Source organism: Halichoeres trimaculatus, unplaced genomic scaffold (genome assembly GCF_033239565.1).
Source record: "Halichoeres trimaculatus isolate MK-OKI-2021-1 unplaced genomic scaffold, fHalTri1.1 fHalTri1_scaffold_15, whole genome shotgun sequence".
Classification (NCBI taxonomy): domain Eukaryota; kingdom Metazoa; phylum Chordata; class Actinopteri; order Labriformes; family Labridae; genus Halichoeres; species Halichoeres trimaculatus.
The window spans coordinates 9,947,580-9,966,545 of NW_027437193.1; the positions used below are offsets into that span (position 1 = coordinate 9,947,580).

Consider the following 18,966-nt stretch of genomic DNA (forward strand, 5'->3'; position numbering starts at 1 on the left):
GACATGCATGGAACAGAGTCAATAAAAAGTAAAAGGTGCCACTTTGTCCCAAGGCGTGGCAAAGCAGAAGTTCCTCATAGTACCTTGAAACATTTTTATGCCCACAATAAAACCATTATCCTTTTACATAAAGCTGTGCCCACATAACGACGATAACATAAATCACATACTCGTTGTTTCCATTGATAAACAGGATCTTTATTGAGTTTTTCACCCAGATACATAGAGCAACACCGCTCACATTAAATTTTTCATCATACAAGTCAGAAAAGAAACACCAGTGAGGGTTACAGCTCTACTGAAGCTACAGGACAGAGATGACGCAGCACAAGTAAAAGCTCTCAGCAGGAAAGGGGATGCATGAAATCAGACAGAAGTACTTCAGAGATTTTACATTGTTGTGAGCAAAACATACTATGGAATATATCTCTGCTGTTATTTCTCATTTCAATAATTGTGTTATTTCTACAGAGTAAGTGTGGATGTGTTTGAACAGAGTCAATCTTCCTTTTTCTCTGCTGCTTCTCAGCGGAACTGAAGAGGACTCACACGCAGGCCGATGACATCCTTACCAATCTCTGTCACCTGGGGACAAAAGGACAAATTTAAGCTTATGATTGTTTTAAGAATATAAATTAAAATAATAACAAATTTTCTTCCACAGATACTACTAAATTTAATCAAAGGTCAGTACTTTGCACAAATAAACAATTTCATGGGTAACTTTTGCTATTCAAATGTGATTCTGTCCTTGAGAATGTACCTCTTTACAAGGATAAAATCAATCGTGTATATGTTGTTTTTAAGAACTTTCAGGTATGTTGTTGTCTTTTCCGACTCACAAACCTACCTGTGAGACCCTGCAGATTTGGCCTTTGTATGTAGGGCAGTAGCAGGCTCCAGAGAGAGGACACTTCTCCACAGGACGACCACGGTACAGTGGAACAAAGGAGGCAGCGCAAAGGTCAAATGGATTGTGAGGATCGTAGTTCAGTTGGTGGGCGTCTGTCGGTGTCTTCTCACACGCTGCCAAAATCTTGCGGGTCTGAAAGGCAACGGAAGATTTAGCTTTAGCTTTAGATTAAAATATAAGTGACAAATATGAATAAAAAAAAATCAATTCACTGCTTCGTCACACTACCAACCTGTTGTGCAACATCTGGTTTTGGCCCCAGCTCGAGCAGGCGTCGTGCAAAGTTTGCAGCGGTCTTGAAGTTACGCAGCTTGAAGAAGAGATTCAGAGCTGTACGCAGCACCAGCACCATGTGGACCGGCTGGAGATTACAGTGGGTGAAGTAAGCAGCCATCTGTAAACAAAAACATCAACATATGAGAAAATTAGACTGGAACAAAACAATGTAGGGATAATGATCATTTTGTACATTCATAGCAACAGATATTTACCTCACACAGCCTTTTCTGCTGTTCCAAAGTATCTTTAGGCAACTTCTTCCTCTCTGTCTCCATGGTCAGACCCACTATGTACTCTCTGCAAATTGTAATCAGCTGCTGAGCCTGAAAACGCACAGATCACAGCCACTCAGGACTAGTTTTAAATACCCAGTGAGCAAACCAAAGCTGCATTTGGTTTGGAGATAAACATTTGCGGTGCATGTGGAGTTTAACTGATTGCAAATCACAGTGTGTTTTTTGCCGACCTCTGCAATTTCCTGCTTGTTATCAACCACCAGCAGAGGCACAGAGAGGAGGATGGCTCTAAAGCGCTCAACAGCTTCCTCAAAGCGTCCGGCTGTGGTCAGCTGGTAGCACTGCTGCAGGCGAGCGATGAGGTCAGAAAGGCGCAGGCCCACAGCTGGCAGTCCTTGCTTTGCACCACAGTCCTGAAAAAAAAATTATGCATGCATTTCAAATTTACTGTGAGAAAAAGGAGGGACAGATGTAGGAAAGACTAAACTCTGAAGCTAACAGGGCTTTAAAAAAGTGTCAGTCTCTAAGAAACACAGTAAATCAACAGCTGTACCTTCCAGTTCCTTTGAGGATGGCCACGCAGGCAGGGCAGGGAAGGCAGCCCCAGGTAACAGGTGCGGCCTCTGGACAGCGTCTGCATGAACAGAGACTTGTAGGGGCCAAAGTTTACTACTCCCACCTGGTCATGGAGCAGCTGTAGAAAAGAAAAATAAATGTTAATGTCAACAGAAAAATAATTTTAACACTGTCATTCAATGTTAAACTATTTACTGGTATAAATCCTCTATTAAGATGTTCACAGTACATACCCTCATAGCAGTTTCAAACGAGCCGGCCAGGATGTGATCCACCGGCAGCTGGGAGTTGTTGCACCACATCTGCGTGGGACTCATGCCCTTAGTGGGTGGAACGAAGAAGCCATCTTCTGCTCCTCCACCTGCAGCTGGCATATCCTGATGGTTGAGAGGGAGATAGATTAATCATTTTACCATCGTGTGTGAAAAAAATGATCAGCAGCAGACTGTCTGACCACTGTGGGAAACTTTCAAATAATTAAGTTCCAACTTTCTGAGTGCAAGTATGAGAACCTCTGACACAAAACATGCTTTGATGTTACTCCTCTCACCAGCTCTGGAGGAAGGTCCAGGTCCTCCTCGACCTCCCAGCCTCCTCCTTCCTCTTTTCCTACACCTTCATCTCCTAGTCCTTCCTGAGCATCCATGAAACCATCTGAGAAACAGAGAAAGATGAGTTCAAATTCAACCCCAGCCTGCTCACTGAAAGATAAAGTTTTCAAAGTCTTCCTTTTGATGCTGTACCTTCATCCAGCTGGAGCTCAGCATCGTCACCCCAGCCCTCTCCTCCAGGAGCATCCATGTCCAGGTCTGCAGCCATCTGGCCTGCTTTACCTAAAAACACAAAAACACTCTCACTCAGAGTCAGCAGCAACGTGTTTCCACAACCCATACGAGACATTTCATTTATTTGAAACATTTCTCTCTGGTTTACAAAAGCCAGACTGTGAAGTAACCAAACACCCTGTAAATTACAGTGTTATAATTACATTAAGTCCTGTGTATGTGTGTTTGTTTGTGTCTGTGCAGACTGATGACTCACCCTTGGCTCCAATGGCTCCCTCAAAGAAGCCCTTTGACACGGTGAGCAGAGGCCAGTTAGTGTCCAGAGGGTTGATGGGTGGAGGCGGCTGCAGAAGCTGTGCGTTTGGATCAACCTCTGGCACCTGCAACACAAAAATCTAGTGTTATTTATATCTATTTAAAAGATAAACCATTAGCAGGTTTGTTGTTTTCATGCTGTTTAACAATTGAGCATTTAAATATATTTGGAGCAAGAGGTTGCATTCCAACTCACCGTCTCCTTTTCTGGGTCAAAGGTCTCCTTTAGCGCCTCAGCCTCTTCACTCAGTCCATGAGTGGCTGCAGTCAGGTAGGCCAGAGACTCTGGAAGCATGAACAGTTGTGCGTATGAGTTTCTTCTTCAATTATTAAAGCTTTCAGAAGAAAATCCTTTTTGTATAACATTATCAAGATTTCTGAACCCACTCTGTCCACAGTTCTTCAGGATGCGGACTCTCTCGCTGACATCGCCCAGGTATAGGGCTGCTTGGTAGTGACCGCTCATGTCCTTCCTTATCTCAGCTACAGACAAGGAGTAAAAGATTATTTCATATAAGTTCACTCACATCTGAGATATTCAAACCTAACAATAAATTTTTGGTGATATATGAATTGAGTCTCCATCTCTCACCAATTTTCATCATCTTGCGCAGTTTGGCCAGGTTGCCAGTGATGAGGTAAAGGAAGGTGAGCTTGTCAAAGTTCTTGGTTCTCTGGTAGCACATTTCCACAACCTGGTGGTGTCCCTGCAGCAGCGCTGCCTCACCTAAACGCTCCCAGCAGCTTCGCTCGTCCAGGGCCTTAGCTGCCTCAAGAGCCACCTGAAAGAAAGGAGATGAAAATGTTAAGATAGTGACCCGGAAGAGCAATCTGAAGTAGAGCTCATTGTATGTGAAGAAAAGTGCTGGTCCAAAATTAGAAATGTCTCTGTTATGGAACAGTTTGTCCGGCAGAAGCTCACCTCGATGTTTCCACACTCCAGAGCCAGACTGAATCGAGTCTTCTCATCTTTGACAAAGTGCAGAGCCACCTCAGGGTAGCCCTTCTTCTGCAGATAGGCGATGATGGACTGGCCCACCAGCTTAGCATTACGCACCATGTGGAGCACCTGGAGGAATGAAAATAAAAAAACTTCAGCATTAAGGCTAGAAACTCACCATAAGATTTTAGAGATGAAAAAACAACCCTTGTCATTCGTTTTTTAAAACAGGTACAGTGATTTGAGATCAGCGATTAAAAACACAGACTCACCTCATCATATTTGCGGTTGACCAGGGCCAGCTTGAAGCGGTACTCAGTGGGGTCGATGGTGAGGACTCGTGGCCTGCACTCTCTGTCCAGGCAGTAAACGCTGTTTCCTCTCACACGGGTCACATAGATGGGCAGGTCCAGGGTCCTGATGATGCCGTGATCACTACAAGAACAAACATGAAGATAATTTGTAAGATTTTGCAGAAAAAGCCAACAGTTATTTTCTTGCCATTGTTGCATTGACAGGACACAGCTTTACAAAGAAGTATCTACCCAGAGGTGAGAGCGTATTTGATGTGGTTGGAAGTGGTGTAGATGAAGACTCCGCTCTCATCCCAGGCTCCACTCTTCACCCGGATGTTCTCATGAATGTTGCAGAGACTCTCAAGCTTACGGTTGCAGATCATGATGGCTGTGGGATGAAAAAGGAAAATAAAGATTAATCCACTGTTTTCAGAAACTCTTCAAAGTAACACCAAAGATGGAGGAATGTGTGCTCAACAACTGCTCAGTCAGCACATACAGGAAGATAACAACGTCAGGGCTCTATGGTGAGTATCAGTATCTATGTATCTATGGATATTCATCTGATCCACTCACCGTGTTTGGCCAGCAGGGCCACGTGGCTGGTGTCAGCACTCCACACCACATACTTTACTTTGGCGATCTTGACGGTTGCCAGAGAGCGTTTCTGCTGCACGTCAAACAACGTGACACCGTCAGCATCGCGGAGCAGCAGAGAGCCTGTGCCAGCGTAGAAGATCTCCTCACAGCTTGGCACCTGGACCTTCTTCACGATTTCATTCTTCAGGTTCTTGATCAGCAGCTACAAGAAGAAGAGGGTGGTAATGAGCGCAAAAACAAAGTCAGAGATTTTTTGGTCATTACTTATTAAAGTTAAAATGAAACACTTTTACACATTTCTCTCCTATTCAAGTTATGTTTTTGCAGTATGATTGCTTTACAGTTCTGTCAACATTCTTGACAGGATGGCTATCAATTTAAGGACAGAATTAGCCCATATTTTATGAATCGACCTGGATCAAATCTTTGTCAAAACATTACGACAATGTTTTTCTGTTTCTGTTCCCATTATCTCTAGACGTGCATTAAGACTTACAGAGTGCATACGGTCCAGGACGGCAAATCTGTTCCTGGCCACCCAGACTGCAGTTAGACCAGAGGACCTCTTCCCCTCCGGTGCTGAAAGAAACACAAAGTCTCAGTCACTCTAGCCACTGTTACCGGTATCAAACAAACAGCATAACTTGAGTCAGGAGTTATTTTTACCATCAGGGTTCTGAGAGTCACTTTCTTTGGGAATAGAGTACAGGTCATAGGTGCTGTTCTCCAGGTTGGTCGCCCTCTGCAGGAGGAGAATGATATTACATTAAAAAGTTAGCAATGAAAAATGTCAGTGAGTGAAGATTAGCTCATGTGAGTGATGTAATCAAGAGAAGCTTACAGTGCAGAGCAGGACGGCATTCTCTGCAGGGTTGTATGACATGCTGAACACCGGGAACTTGGACCCACTAGAACAAGACAATTTGTGAGCCGTTGCATGTTACATTCAAAAGTATAAAAATGTTTAATAAAGAAAGAAATGTGGGGTTTAGTTTGGGTTTTCCTACCTGCGAAGCTGCATCACAGCAGTATCTTTGCTGCTGTTAAAGTCCAGCTGGCGGAGGAAGCGATCCTTGACGTAGTACAGCATATTGCCGTGCACGGCATACGCAGGACGCTCACGCTCCAACTTGAACACGATCATGCCACTGTCATGACCTGGAGGACAGTCGTATTTAAATTATTGCACCTAAGGTTGAAACTTCCACATCCCTTTAAGAGTTAAATCAATATTTTCAACGTTGAATCAAATCTGTTTTGCTTTGATAGTGTTTGAATGTGGACCTGTGTCCCCACCCACCTGCAGCAAACAGGTTCAGGTTTGGGTGAGCCCCCAACACCCAGAAGCGATCATGATCCCTGCGGAACGTCTGCACTCCAGTCCTCTTGGACATGTCCCACACTCGGATGCTCTTATCCTCAGAGTTAGACAGGATGAGCTCCTGGCGTGGGTGGAACACTGCGCAGGACACGTTGTTGTAGTGGCCCCGGCATGTGTCCAGCTCCCAAGCCTTAGATTCTGGAGGAAACCAAAGCAGTGGCATAAATCAACTGTCAGCTTTTCCCATGATCTGGTAGGTTTTATTTAAGAAATGTGGCAGCAAACGCTTCATGTCCATTAATAAATGAGGAACTCACCATTCATTCTCCAGATTTTGACCTGCCTGTCATCAGCTCCAGACACAATGAGGGGCATGCTGGGGTGGAAGGCTGCCCAGTTGACCCCACGGTCATGACCCTAGACATGAAAACATACAGTCACATAAATCCAAACCAAAGTCCTACAACTATGCTGTACTGAAGCAAAGAACAACAGGGTTTCTGAAAATGATGATGAAAAAGAAAATGATCCACCATCTTTGAAACCATGAAAATTAGCATACAACATCAAAGTACTCAAAACCTTAATTTTCTTGTGACTTTTTCTCCCATGAGTGTGAACCAAAGTGTTTGAAGCAACAGGGCCTCTTTCCTTCTCTATTTTCCAATAACACACTTCTCTTGCTAGTGTTCAAACCCAGGTGGGTAATTTTATTTCCTCGTGTTCTGACCTCAGGTCACATTTAGTTTGTATTTTCTATGAATTTGACAGAAACTTGGAAGTCAGTGACGATTCGGAAAATTTTTTGACAATGCTGAGCTTGTTTCTCTTTGGCTTTTTTGGTGGACGGGTACAAGCTGTTCTGTCCTTGGCAGTGAAGTGTATTTCATCACTAAAAGTGTGAATGAAGGGGTTTCAGGACTGAGGTAAAATGTATTTTTAAAAGGTCATGGCACCAATCCTCAGAATGACTGGCCCAATTAATAAACTTAAAAAAAGACACACAAGACTGGGACACTCTGAAAAACTTTTGTACCATGACGGTGAAGTTAAGGGTTCATTAACTCCAACAAAAATGAAATAACCTGAATGTTACCTTTAAATTTGACTGCTTACCTCAAGAACGTGTTTGACAACAGCATCTGAGACACCGAACAAGTCGACTCCAGAGATGCCGCGCACCTCAGTCTCCACAGCACCAGGAGACAGATTCTTCTTCCTCAAACCTGGAACCAACATTCAAGGCAATGCGTGCATGGAAGGAGCAATATTTATGTTACACAGGGCACAACCACAGTTCAGGAGAGGAATATTTAAAAAAAAAAAACAGACAAGTCACCAATTATTGAAGAAATCAAATATGAAGCAGACCAGAAGAGATGATGGCAATTACAAGGTGGGAGAACTGTTGGACCACTGAACACACACAGAGGGTGGAAACACAGAAACACAACCTCTGCTCTCTCATTCCTCCACCAACTTGAGTCTGGAAACAATTACGGCTGTAAAAGCAGTGCTGATTGGGTTAATGAATCACTGGGATACAGATGAATAACTCAGGGTTTGATTGGAGAGCGAAGAAAGATGCTGATTACTTCCCAGACTCAAATAAATCAGGAGGGAGAAAATGTCTGAGAAAACACAGCTTGTGTTCATGATTCCTTCCCTTAAAATCAATGTGGTGAACAGATAGTTCAACAGCGTGAAAGGGGGACAATAACAGGGGTGGCACTCGGAACCCATGTGCAGGTGTGGATGTTTCCAGGTAGAGGATGGGATAAGGAAGACAAGGGAGCATGTGGACTTGGCAGATGGGGGTTGGAGTGGGTGGTGGTTGGCGTTGTAAAGACGTGCTCTGATGGGGCGTTGGATGAAAGGAATATGAAGGGGTTTCTTTTTTTGTTTTAGAGGTTCATGCATATTTCTGCATACCTTTGAGTCACATGCAGATTTAAAAAGATTTTGAAATGACAGCTTAGGGATAAGAATTAAGCTGGTAACAAAACAGTAACTTCAGTTGAGAGAAATGTAGAATCTTGAGTATGATTCATGTTATATTTTGAGTAAAAGAGCCAGCTGTGCAACTGTCATGCCAAGGGGAGTGTGAAAGTGTTTTAGTGATCAAGTTAGTAGGAATGGTATTTGTTCATGATAGAATTTAGACAAGCAAAAAGGGGTAATAAGTGGTAATACGTGGTAATATACTGAACAATAAAAGTGCAAGGGAGCATTTTAACACTAAATGGATGCAGTGCAAGAAGTGTGGTGAGTAAATTCTAACAATTTTAGTCAATTTTTTGATGTAAAAGCTCTGAGTCCATATCTGGGATCATGGGTGATGCCAGAACATGTGGAAGCACATGAATTCTCAGGGAAAGGAAAGAGTTATCACATGCATATTGACACATAAGAAAGTTGTAGTAAACATGAACAAACTGTTGGTTAGTTGGGGAAAAGGAAGGCAACATGAAGAAAGAAACAACATTAACAAACAGAGTTTAGAAGCATGCAAAGGCACAGAAACACCTCTAACTTCCTAACTCTGCGTTTTCAACTACATCTTAGATTCATCAAAATGTGACCCTTCTTTAGTCAAAAATTTTTTTTCTATAGTATGGCATTTCATAATTAAAACACCATCTTGTGTAATATTTTCTAAACACCCATTTCCTTGTCTGTTTGTTCTAAAAGTAGAGGTGTTTCTGTGAACAGCCCACAGAGATTTTGTCCTGTACAAGTGGAGGATGAAGAGGCGATTCAGGACAAGACAATTAATCATCCTGTTCCAGCTTCTTCCTCCTCTTTTAAACCACTCTTCCCTCCCACCCCTTCCTCAACCCAGCCCACTGTCCTCTGGTCCTTCATGTCCCAAACTCTCACCAGAAATATCCCACACTCGCACGGTCTGATCCAGACTGGCTGACACCACCAGATCCTCAGAGGGGTGGAACTGAGCGCACATCACGTAGTGGTTGTGGCCAGTCAGCACACTGTGGGTTATAAGAGAGAAATTAAGAAACCGATGTAATACTAAGGGGATTGCAAGTATGATTAGAACATCAAATTAATTTACTAGGTCTGTGTCCTTTTTTCCTCACAACTTATCAATAACTACCTAAAATCTTTAAGTGAGTCTTACCAGACACAAGTCCTGGACTGCCAGTTCCAGATGCGAATAGTCTGATCATCTGAAGCACTCAGAATCCAGGGATACTCCTTCAGAGTCAGAAATGGTTCTGTTCATTACTCTTTTACATGAACAAAGTACAGAGTCTGATATGGATTAGCAGAAATCTAATTTAAATAACAGAAAAACTCACATGATGGAAGAAGGTGGTTCTGATGTAGTCAAGGTGACCAAGGAGAGTGAAGAGGCAGCGTCTCAGCTTGTAGTTCCAAACCTGGTTGTAAAATTGCAATATTTATGCCATTTAATTTTGACCAATACCAAGCAATGTTTCTGACATCTCACATAACTGTTTTTACTTTAAAGGGCCTTTCAGTTAATCCATCCAACAGGGAATGCCATTACATAATGATCACAATATGAAAAAAGTGAGTGATGTGCACATACACTGCTGTGTGTTGTGTTGATGAGATCAAACCAAAAGAATGAGCAAAGACTGAGGAATGCTTATTTGTCAAATCTCACTTTACCTATCTATATGCTATTAGTCATGTTTTCAGATATTTGGGTATGCAATGATGTGCATAATTTGTTGGGTAGCAGATACCTTAATTAAGTTTCAACTGTACCTTCTAAGATGGAAATTTTTTAATCCTATTCAATGCAACAAATCCATATTTTTACTATGTGTGTATAATCAAGATCCACTTTGCAATAGCAATTACACTGACAGAATGCAAAAGCAGACTCACTTTGATCTTGTAATCATCTCCTCCGGACACAAACAGAGGCTGCTGTTTATGGAAATCAATCCCTCTGACGGGGCCTGTGGGTGGACACATCAGCATCATAGCACAACTTTCAGGAATACCGTGCAAATAGTACAGTAATAAATAAAAATAATGACAGCAGTACTACTGTCTTACCATCGTGCTCGTCAAACTTGTCAATAAGTGTGCACATCCGATAGTCCCACAGCTGGATGACTCCGTTGTGCAAACTTGCAAGAACCCATGGCCTCTTGGGATGGAAACTAAGGCCTGGAATTTAGAATAAGATCATCAATTATTACACTTTGGTATTTCTAAAAAAAAAAAAAAAAAAAAAAAAAAAAAAACATCATGATCTCTTAAGGTTATCTTTATGTACATTGACAATCGAATAGTCAAGTTTATTGAAACCGTAGTTGTTACGCTAGCCGGGGTTAGCTTCAAAAACGTTTAAGTGGTATCAGTTTAAAATGGCGAAATGAGACAAACGCTGAGAAATTATAAACAAATATTTGGGGTCTATGTAATATCATCTTCTTCGAATAATCTGTGTTGATTTAACGATTATAAATACATAAAGATGTGTAGCTGACTCGTTTAACGTCAGGTCGCTTACGTTAGCTCCTGCAGCTAACAGCCGCTAGCCTTACCTTTAACACGGGCCGACTTGGTCTCAAATTTTGTCAACATCGTCGCTTGACAATGTTTCAAGTTGTAAGCTTTCTAATTATGTAAAAAGGAATCCAATAAGAACGGCTAAAACTATAGAAAATATCCCAAATAGGTGAGCTCAGGCGGCCTGATAGCCTTCGCCCATTTAGCTGCTTCTTCTTTTCCTGACACGTAGCTCGTTTTGTCTTCCGGTTTGGAGCAATAAAGTTTTGAAGTGGCTTTCTGACGCAGAAAACTCCACGGCGACGGCAGATAGAAATACACAACGTAGAGTAAAACTTAACGCGGTGTATGGTAGATTCGACCACAACATAATATTTACTGATCTATGTGAGATATTTCTATAGAGTCTCATCAGGGAGACACACTGTACCGTCTTAACACGAACTTTCAACGTGTACATCTTAGTTTAGACTCCTGTCAACCTCTAAATGTTTGTTCGTTAATTACGCGTAAATTCTTCTACGTATTGTCAGTGAAAACTGAAATGTTGGTTTAAAAAACTGAAATATAATTTCTAAATTCTCTAAATCTAAAAAAAAGTCACTGAATTTTTTTTTTAGTATTTCAGGGAAAGCTATCACCTTTTGCATTTTTTTTTGTTTGTTTTTTTTTTTTTGTTGTTGAGGGTAAAATAAAAAAATCTACGTGATTCGGAAGTGAATACACTGTCTTGGAAGCATTTTAATACTTGCCTAACTATATCATTATCTCCATGGGTGGAATACATTTTTTGTTGTAGCAAGAAAATCTCAAATGAATAATAAATGATACATTATAACCACAAGGTCTATTTTCCTGGTATTCATATGCATTTTCAGCATTGGTTGCAGAATATGTGAGTTAATAGGCTAACACATATCAAATATATATATTATTTAACAACTGTGGACCTTGAAGCTTCCTAAAGGGTATTTTTTATCCTTAAGCTTGGAAAAGGAAATAAAAAAAAGATAGTTGAAAAAGCATCAAGTTATGACATGCATGTAATTTATTATCTGAATGTTCAGTTTTATTTTTTGGCATGCTTCTTTGGTATCAACAGCTCCACTGTGTAACTGATATTAACTTGTTACACTTAGATTTGACACACATGTAATTAAAAAAGTATCTGGAGTCTTTAAACTTAAGATCATATACCATTTAAATCATATAAAGTTGTTTTAATGTTAAATTTTACCCTGCAATACAAACAATAAAGCATCAAACATGGTGGGATTGTAGCACCAGTGTAAGTGTACTCATACTCCGTAAGTCCTGACCACTAAAATTCCACATCAATGCAAAATGATTGAATCATATTATTTTATTTCATATATTTACAAAACAAAATATTAGTGTCCGTTATCAGGTTGCATTTTTTTAACCGTGTTTTGGGCATGTTTACGTTGGCCTGAGAGTTGAATAGATCTCACCCCCTGCTGAACCCCCCAGCAAACAACCACAGGAGTGTCCCCTCAGCCATGTTTCATGTAAATCTGTACTCATTTCAGTGCATGGCTGACTGAATCCTTTTACAGTAACCTTTTATCATACAGTTATTGATGAGCTGCTGGTCATGTGAATTCTAGACCTGTCCGTACAGTCACAGCGGTAAATTTTGTCCATTGGCATGAGAAGCCAGCGAAAAGTGGCTGCTGGAGTAAACAACAAGCCAAAATGTGTCAACATCAGGCCCTTTTACCCGCCTTTTCTGGAAAGAACATGATGTACTTTAAATGGAGGGTATAGGACAGACGTGTAAATGAGCGGTTAACAGCTTGTGAATACCTCAGAAATTTCTTTCATAGCAGGGACCCCATATCAAACAAAACATCACTCTGCACATAAAACACACACAGGGGATCACAAGGGAAGCACTTTGCACAGTAACTCTACACTATAATGATCACTGTAACCACAGCAAAGGCATTCAGGAATCATAATTGCAATCACCTTATATCCATACTGGGGGGACAGTAACAGGGAATGAGTCTTGTTTTATTGCCAAATTAGTTGGCTGGGTTACACTGGGTACTGGGAACCTTTAATGAGGTGTTTTATCTTCATTAGTCTTTTTTTATAGTTCTTATAAATAATTAACAAATGTACACTCAGTTAGTTCCATTTCTCTTACATGTTACAAGTGTTAAGCTCTTAATTTATATCTTCTGCAGACTGTACAGAAACTGAGTTGTATAATTAATGAAGTACCAATAAATCTTCACTAACTTGGTGAAAACATGAGATGAACTACAGTTTAAGAGTTAAAATCTTAAGTGCGTTGATGAATGATATCAAAATTTTTCGACCTAAAATAACATCTTAAAAGTCATTCTGCAAAGGCACTGTTTTAACCCGTGAAGTGGTGTCATAGATCTTAACCATGAGGCTAAACAGTTGAAACTAAACAGAGAAATGCAACTGTCGTTTTCTAAATAAAGGAATGATGCTAAAATGAACGAGCTAATGGCACCGCTGACAGGCTAACGCAGGGACGCAAAAGTGTTCTCAGCTGTGCAGTCAGTGATTTCATACAGAGGAGTTTGTGTTTGCATGTGAACTTCCTGTTGGTTTTCCTGCCTTCCTCCTGATGATTCTGCACCCACACACACATTCTGCCGGAGGGAGAGCAGCATCAACAGTCCAATCCATCTCCTGCTTCACATTTCCTTCTCTCTCTGTCGTCTCCTCCTTCATTTGTTGCCTAACTGTCTGATGCCCACGCAGAGTGACCTTCTGGCTTCAGCGCTTCTGATGGACCGCACCGCCACCTCATCACATGATGGAGCACTGCTCTGCAGCCCCAGCTGCCCCAGGGCCTCCTGGGAGATTGAGGGACTCAATGTCAAAGTTGAGGCCAGTAGGCTGGAGGGAGGGTAAGAATTAGAGATAAACAGATTAATCAGTTAGCTGGTTACTCAAGCCACTTAACAGTAAATGAAGTCACCTGCAATCACAAAGCTGCTATCACCATCTTCTGACTCTTAGAGTTTTTTCTTCAATCAAAAAAAACAAAGCATAACCCAATGAAGTTCTGTATTTCATGAATTAGCTTAAATTCACGCTAAAAACATGTTACTGTCCATGACAGTCTTTTATATTTAGTTGTAATCTGCATGAAATCATGAAATTTTACAGGACTTTAATATGATTTTCATATTTTAACAACAACAGGCTTAGTGCAGGCAATACTGTACTGAGCCAAATATTTCTCAGCTTACAGTTACTTGATAAAATGTTCTTCCAAGTTCAACAATTTTGTTTCTGATTGTTACCCAGAAAAAGTATTTGCAGAATACTAAAATGGGAATACAGTTATACTGGGCTTAAATTAGAAGACGTTTCATTTGTCTTTTGTCTAATGATGTTTCAAAACTGTGATAGTTGTGCAAAACCAGACATATCTTTTTGATTAATGCTCTAATAACATTTCATCTAGCAGATTTTAGAAATTGTTTCCTAATGTCCCACAAGAAAAAGTCTCTATTGTTTAAAGGAAACACAGACAGATCCCAGACAGATCCCCAAATGTCCTCTGATGGCAAAACATTTTTGCTGAATATTGCCATGCTGAATAATGTAGCAGAATACTCACCGCATCTCCTGCCAGCTCTTTAGGAGGTTGGCCGAGGTCTTGCAGCTGCATATTTAAGATATCATGGTAAGACGTTAGTTTCATTATATAAACTTCTTCACAGACTGTAAAAAAACTCAGTTTTTAGCACTTCTGCATTGACTTTATATTTCAACACCAAAGGTTACCGCTTGGTATACTCACAAAACATCCAACAACAAACCAACTACATGTTACGCAGCCAAATAACCATGTAGTGAGTCATATTCACACAATTACTGCAGCGTTTGAAACTAAAATAGATTTTCAGTAACTACAAAGCAAATTACAGTACAACAAACATAAAAACAGACTGATTCAAGTTTGTTCCAGCACTTATACATGAAACACAAATACACTTTTGTCTACCTTTTGCATCAGGTCCATAATGTTCTCAAACGTGCCCTCTTTATCCTCTTCTCCTTCCTCCTCCTTCTCAAAGTTCTTACAGATCTCTCCCATGATTTTAGCCTGCTGTTCATAGCGCTGGAAGTCCTCTGGGCTCAGGTTTGGCTTGTTGGCATCCAGCCACTCTGGGTACTGTGAGTGTAAGAAATATTTATGAGCAAAACTTCGTTCTTAACTCTGAGGCCATAGCTAGTGCCTGAAGAAAAGCTACAAACCTTGGTGGTGATCTCTTTGAGAGATGGATACAGCACTTCTTTGGAGAGGAGATTCTGCATGATGGACTGCATGATGGGCAGGATGTTTCCATCATCACCTCCTTCACTACCATCTTCCAATCCCAGGCCTTCTAGAGCCTTAACAAGGTCTTCTCCAGCCAATCCTGACGTCTTAAAACAACAACAGATTATCTCCACAACTGTTTCCACCCCTCTATGTGGTTTCAGTTTCAGGACAAATCCTTAAACTGGACTACCTACCTGCAGGTTGTCTGCATTTTTGGCCAAACCACGGAGAGTGTCTTTAAGACAGGAGGTGAACTCTTGTTGGGAGGCTGTGTCAGTGCCTGAAAAAAGAATATAAAGTTAGTTTTAAGCTCAAGGACCCAAAGATCAAACATATTCAAAATATAACTAATGTAAATGAGCCTTACCAACTTTCCCTGCAGCCTCTGAAAGCTTATGGAAGTGCTGGAGTAACTCAGGCTCCTCCTGGGCCAGCTCACTCATGGCCTTCTCCCACTCTTCCTTGGCTTGGGTGGCCATTTCACCATCAAATAAACTCTCGAAAAGTTTGCAGTCTTCAAGCAGGGCCGGCTACCCAAAAGGAAAAATAACTTTACTAAAGACTATGAGAAAAACTGATCAACAATAGAGTATTTGGCATTGTATACAAAAGCCTCTTACATGGGGAAATTCCATAACATCACCAGAGTTTGGTTCCACCATCACTACACCGTTTTACTCACTCACTGAACCCAAAACAAAGGAAAATGTACAAACTGCAACAGCAACAACACTATGTTAACATTAACAAACCTTCTCTGGACCACCGCTGGCTGAGGAGGAAGCAGCAGCAGGCTCAGGGGCTGGGGGAGCCGATGTTTTGTCAAAATCATCCAAGGCACCTGCAACACAGTGAAAGTCAGAGCTGAATGAATTTATAAATGTGAGTTTAGATGTCTATGTGACTCCAAGTGACACTGTCCTTAGTTTTATGTCATATATTACTTACAATACGCAATATGGTACAATGGTAATGGTACAGTATTGTTAATCAAAGATGATAACATCAGAATTTTTATGAGTTAACGGAAGGATTTATAGTTTACATCTGTCAGTCCACTGGGGTAGAGAGGGGTCAAAAAATACCACATCAACAGAAACTACAGTTTCATGACTGAAATTAAAGAGGGGCAATGCTTGTATTTCAGGTTTGCATTGTCTCAGTGGTGGCTTTGAATTAGCTTAACTTGTTTTACAGCTTCCCCCCAATACATGAAGACTGTCACTGTTGTCATACCAAGAGAGAAAACAAAAAAAAAGAAAAAAGAATGTTCCTCTCTCAGCTATGACTATTTAAAAAAATATAAGGAGAAAAATTTTAGATTAATTTTTTTTTTCTAATTTTATGATTAAAAAACCTCTGTCAAAACAGCAAAAAAAAAGTACTCAGCACAAAGAGAGAATGCCTAAATCAGCTAAATCAAACAGAGATTCTCAAAGTCAAGAATTCCCAAATCTCCTCCCAACACCGCTTAAAAAGTTATTATACAGACATGTGCCCAACCAGATATTTTCCATTTAAGAATATTTCATCACCATGTTAATCTTAAATTCTTGATATCAGTGTAAAGTATAGTAAATAAATAGTCTTATTTAAAAATGTTACACCACTTGGATCTGGCTGGATAAAAAAATATTATCCAGTAGTGTTAAATACTGTAATACAATAATTCGTTAACTAATGTTTTACAGTTCAATCCACTGTAGACTCTTCTTAACCTCCTCTTACCTATAGAAAGTCCTATCTTAATGATGAAAGTACTTTCAAAAGTACTTAAGAATTAAAAAACAGAAAAAAACGCTTATTCCAACTCTATTTTTTATTCAGTACTGTGCCAATTTATTGAGTATTGTTGTGAATTGCAGTTTTATAATACTCAACTATACAGTACGTTTTCATTGCTACGTGAATGAGAGACTTCAGGGTATGTTGCAAAAAAATCTCCATACTGTCCCTTAAAGTCAGATCCTGCATTACGTTTTCTGAAATTTGAAGTCAACTCGTTAGAAATCCAAGGGCAAAGTGTTAAAATCCACTGGACTGATTTGGATCACAGCTACAATACCAAACACAACAAACCACGGAGTCCTCTGTCACATACCTTAGTGCAGCTGACACTGTATTTAAATTGAACTAACGCTGAAAACCACAATCTGTCAGCGATAATTAAAGCTGTTAGTAAATATCTGGAACAGGAACGGGAGGTCCCATCAGGAAGATGAGCTGACAGAAAGATTATCCCTCTCTGCCAAATCACAACACTGCTACCCAGCCTGGAACAACGTGTTTTAAATCAAAGAAGAGCCGCCATTAAAGCACATTTTAATTCCTTACTGTCCAATAATTCGTCCAATTCTGCATCGTGTCCAGTGGACGGTCCTCCGGGTCCTGTCGCCATGATGTTTCCTGTTCGAGTCCCTGAAAATTGACGCTATCGGCTGTTAAACGTGTCGCAGAAACTGTGACGTTGTGCCTAGAGACTTGTTTTGAAATTTGGCGACATCTAGTGGCAGAATTAAAAAAGACATGAAACAATAAATGAAAGCTAGATTTGCACACACATTCACATAGACATATCTATTTGTGATATTTCAACAGAGTTCCAAAACTCCTTCTCATCATTCAGATAAATGGAGAAGAAAAGCAAAACAACTTCTTCTCCATTTTAGTGGTGTCAGATTTGATCTAACCAAAATGTCAATTTAAATGATGGTATCAGTATTTTTCAATACTTGAGTCAGTAAGTATCAGTGTTGGTATAACCAGTATTGACCCTGTTTACTGTCAAATTTTGCTGTATTTGAAGACATTGTAGAAAACTGCTTTGATTTTGTCACTCTGCCTCCTTTGTTTCTTTTTTAATGTGTCCCCCATTGTTTCTTTGTTTGATTGTTACTTTGTTAAAACTTTTTTAAAGTTATATTCTGTCTGAATCAACTTATTAAAAACTATTTATCTATTAAATCTGTATTTTGTCACCATTTGAAGCCTTGATTTAAGTCTAACTCACAGACAACTCCTAACTAACAAATCTGAGATGAAGCATAAATGATTGGATTTATGCTAAATGCTGCTCTAAATGTAGTAATCAGCTTTTCTTTGCAAAGAAAAGAAAGAAAACATCTTTTCTTTTTCTAAAATAACCAAAGCAAAAGTATTTTATTACAAATATAAGTTAATGTTGAGTTTCTTTCATGTTAAGAGACCAACAACACTCTCATTCAAACTACTGTTAATGACCCAAAGACCTCTGGCTTGTCTTCAAGTTTTATTTATTGATGTTCCCAAAATGTTGTCATGTGTTTTCCGGTGTACAATATAAATACAACTCCAAATAATGTTTTTGTGGCAAAGGGAAGTATGATTCATCTGTTCTGTTCTTGTCCATAATGCTGATGGTGAAGTTTATCATGATGGTATTTCATTTGAATTTTATTAATGCAAAACACTAACTTCAGATTTTCTTAACCCTTGAACTGCACAATTTATCCAGTAAGTCTAGTTTGTTTCCCAAATAGAATTGAGCTTACTCTGTCAACCTTGGGCTAATCATGCGGTTGCATTAGTTTGTGGGGTCCCTCAAGGCTCTATTTTAGGCCCAGTTTCTCTTACTTTTTTCATTGCTTTGCAGGTGCCTTGCAAATGTATCTGCCTATAAAACTAAATAACTCAAAGAAAGCCATGATGAGCTGTCTCAAAGATATCAAATCATGGTAACAGCTAAACTTCTCAAGAAAACTGAAAGCATTTTGTTTGGTAAACCTAACCAGATAGCTAAAAAAAAAAAAAGAAGTCATTTTTGATGGTTCAGTTAAATTAATACAAAAAACAAGTTCAATTGTGAACACAAG

At 40.0% G+C, this 18,966-nt stretch overlaps 2 protein-coding genes across 2 annotated transcripts; both read right to left on the reverse strand.

Moving 5' to 3' along the window:
- Nucleotides 1–183: 183 nt before the first annotated feature.
- copa (COPI coat complex subunit alpha) lies at nucleotides 184–11,033 on the reverse strand. The gene is made up of 30 exons (XM_074688704.1): nucleotides 10,809–11,033; nucleotides 10,315–10,428; nucleotides 10,141–10,214; nucleotides 9,582–9,662; nucleotides 9,401–9,477; nucleotides 9,142–9,251; nucleotides 7,378–7,487; nucleotides 6,579–6,678; nucleotides 6,241–6,459; nucleotides 5,948–6,098; nucleotides 5,782–5,848; nucleotides 5,607–5,682; nucleotides 5,437–5,519; nucleotides 4,917–5,142; nucleotides 4,590–4,728; nucleotides 4,317–4,479; nucleotides 4,027–4,173; nucleotides 3,697–3,886; nucleotides 3,492–3,587; nucleotides 3,301–3,389; nucleotides 3,046–3,169; nucleotides 2,748–2,837; nucleotides 2,555–2,658; nucleotides 2,238–2,381; nucleotides 1,982–2,122; nucleotides 1,659–1,841; nucleotides 1,405–1,515; nucleotides 1,146–1,307; nucleotides 851–1,045; nucleotides 184–585 (listed from the first exon to the last, which is right to left on the reverse strand). Exons 1-30 carry the CDS (start codon nucleotides 10,846–10,848, stop codon nucleotides 526–528), a joined length of 3,666 nt encoding a protein of 1,221 aa, XP_074544805.1. The 5' UTR covers nucleotides 10,849–11,033; the 3' UTR covers nucleotides 184–525.
- A 1,088-nt stretch (nucleotides 11,034–12,121) lies between these two features.
- pex19 (peroxisomal biogenesis factor 19) lies at nucleotides 12,122–17,595 on the reverse strand. The gene is made up of 8 exons (XM_074687808.1): nucleotides 17,450–17,595; nucleotides 15,868–15,956; nucleotides 15,483–15,645; nucleotides 15,310–15,395; nucleotides 15,049–15,219; nucleotides 14,795–14,965; nucleotides 14,408–14,452; nucleotides 12,122–13,677 (listed from the first exon to the last, which is right to left on the reverse strand). Exons 1-8 carry the CDS (start codon nucleotides 17,511–17,513, stop codon nucleotides 13,588–13,590), a joined length of 879 nt encoding a protein of 292 aa, XP_074543909.1. The 5' UTR covers nucleotides 17,514–17,595; the 3' UTR covers nucleotides 12,122–13,587.
- Nucleotides 17,596–18,966: the final 1,371 nt, after the last annotated feature.

What these genes read in the sequence shown, in the direction of transcription:
- copa (XM_074688704.1), bottom strand. Translation starts at nt 10,848, where the DNA reads ATGTTGACAAAATTTGAGACCAAGTCGGCCCGTGTTAAAG. An exon ending in GAGATGATTACAAGATCAAA is followed by an intron (nt 9,663 to 10,140) that starts GTGAGTCTGCTT and finishes TTTTACAACCAG; the next exon opens with GTTTGGAACTACAAGCTGAG. An exon ending in GCGAGTGTGGGATATTTCTG is followed by an intron (nt 7,488 to 9,141) that starts GTGAGAGTTTGG and finishes TGTTGGTTCCAG; the next exon opens with GTTTGAGGAAGAAGAATCTG.
- pex19 (XM_074687808.1), bottom strand. Translation starts at nt 17,513, where the DNA reads ATGGCGACAGGACCCGGAGGACCGTCCACTGGACACGATGCAGAATTG. An exon ending in ATTGGACGAATTATTGGACA is followed by an intron (nt 15,957 to 17,449) that starts GTAAGGAATTAA and finishes ACTGTGTTGCAG; the next exon opens with GTGCCTTGGATGATTTTGAC. An exon ending in AGAGGCTGCAGGGAAAGTTG is followed by an intron (nt 15,396 to 15,482) that starts GTAAGGCTCATT and finishes TTCTTTTTTCAG; the next exon opens with GCACTGACACAGCCTCCCAA.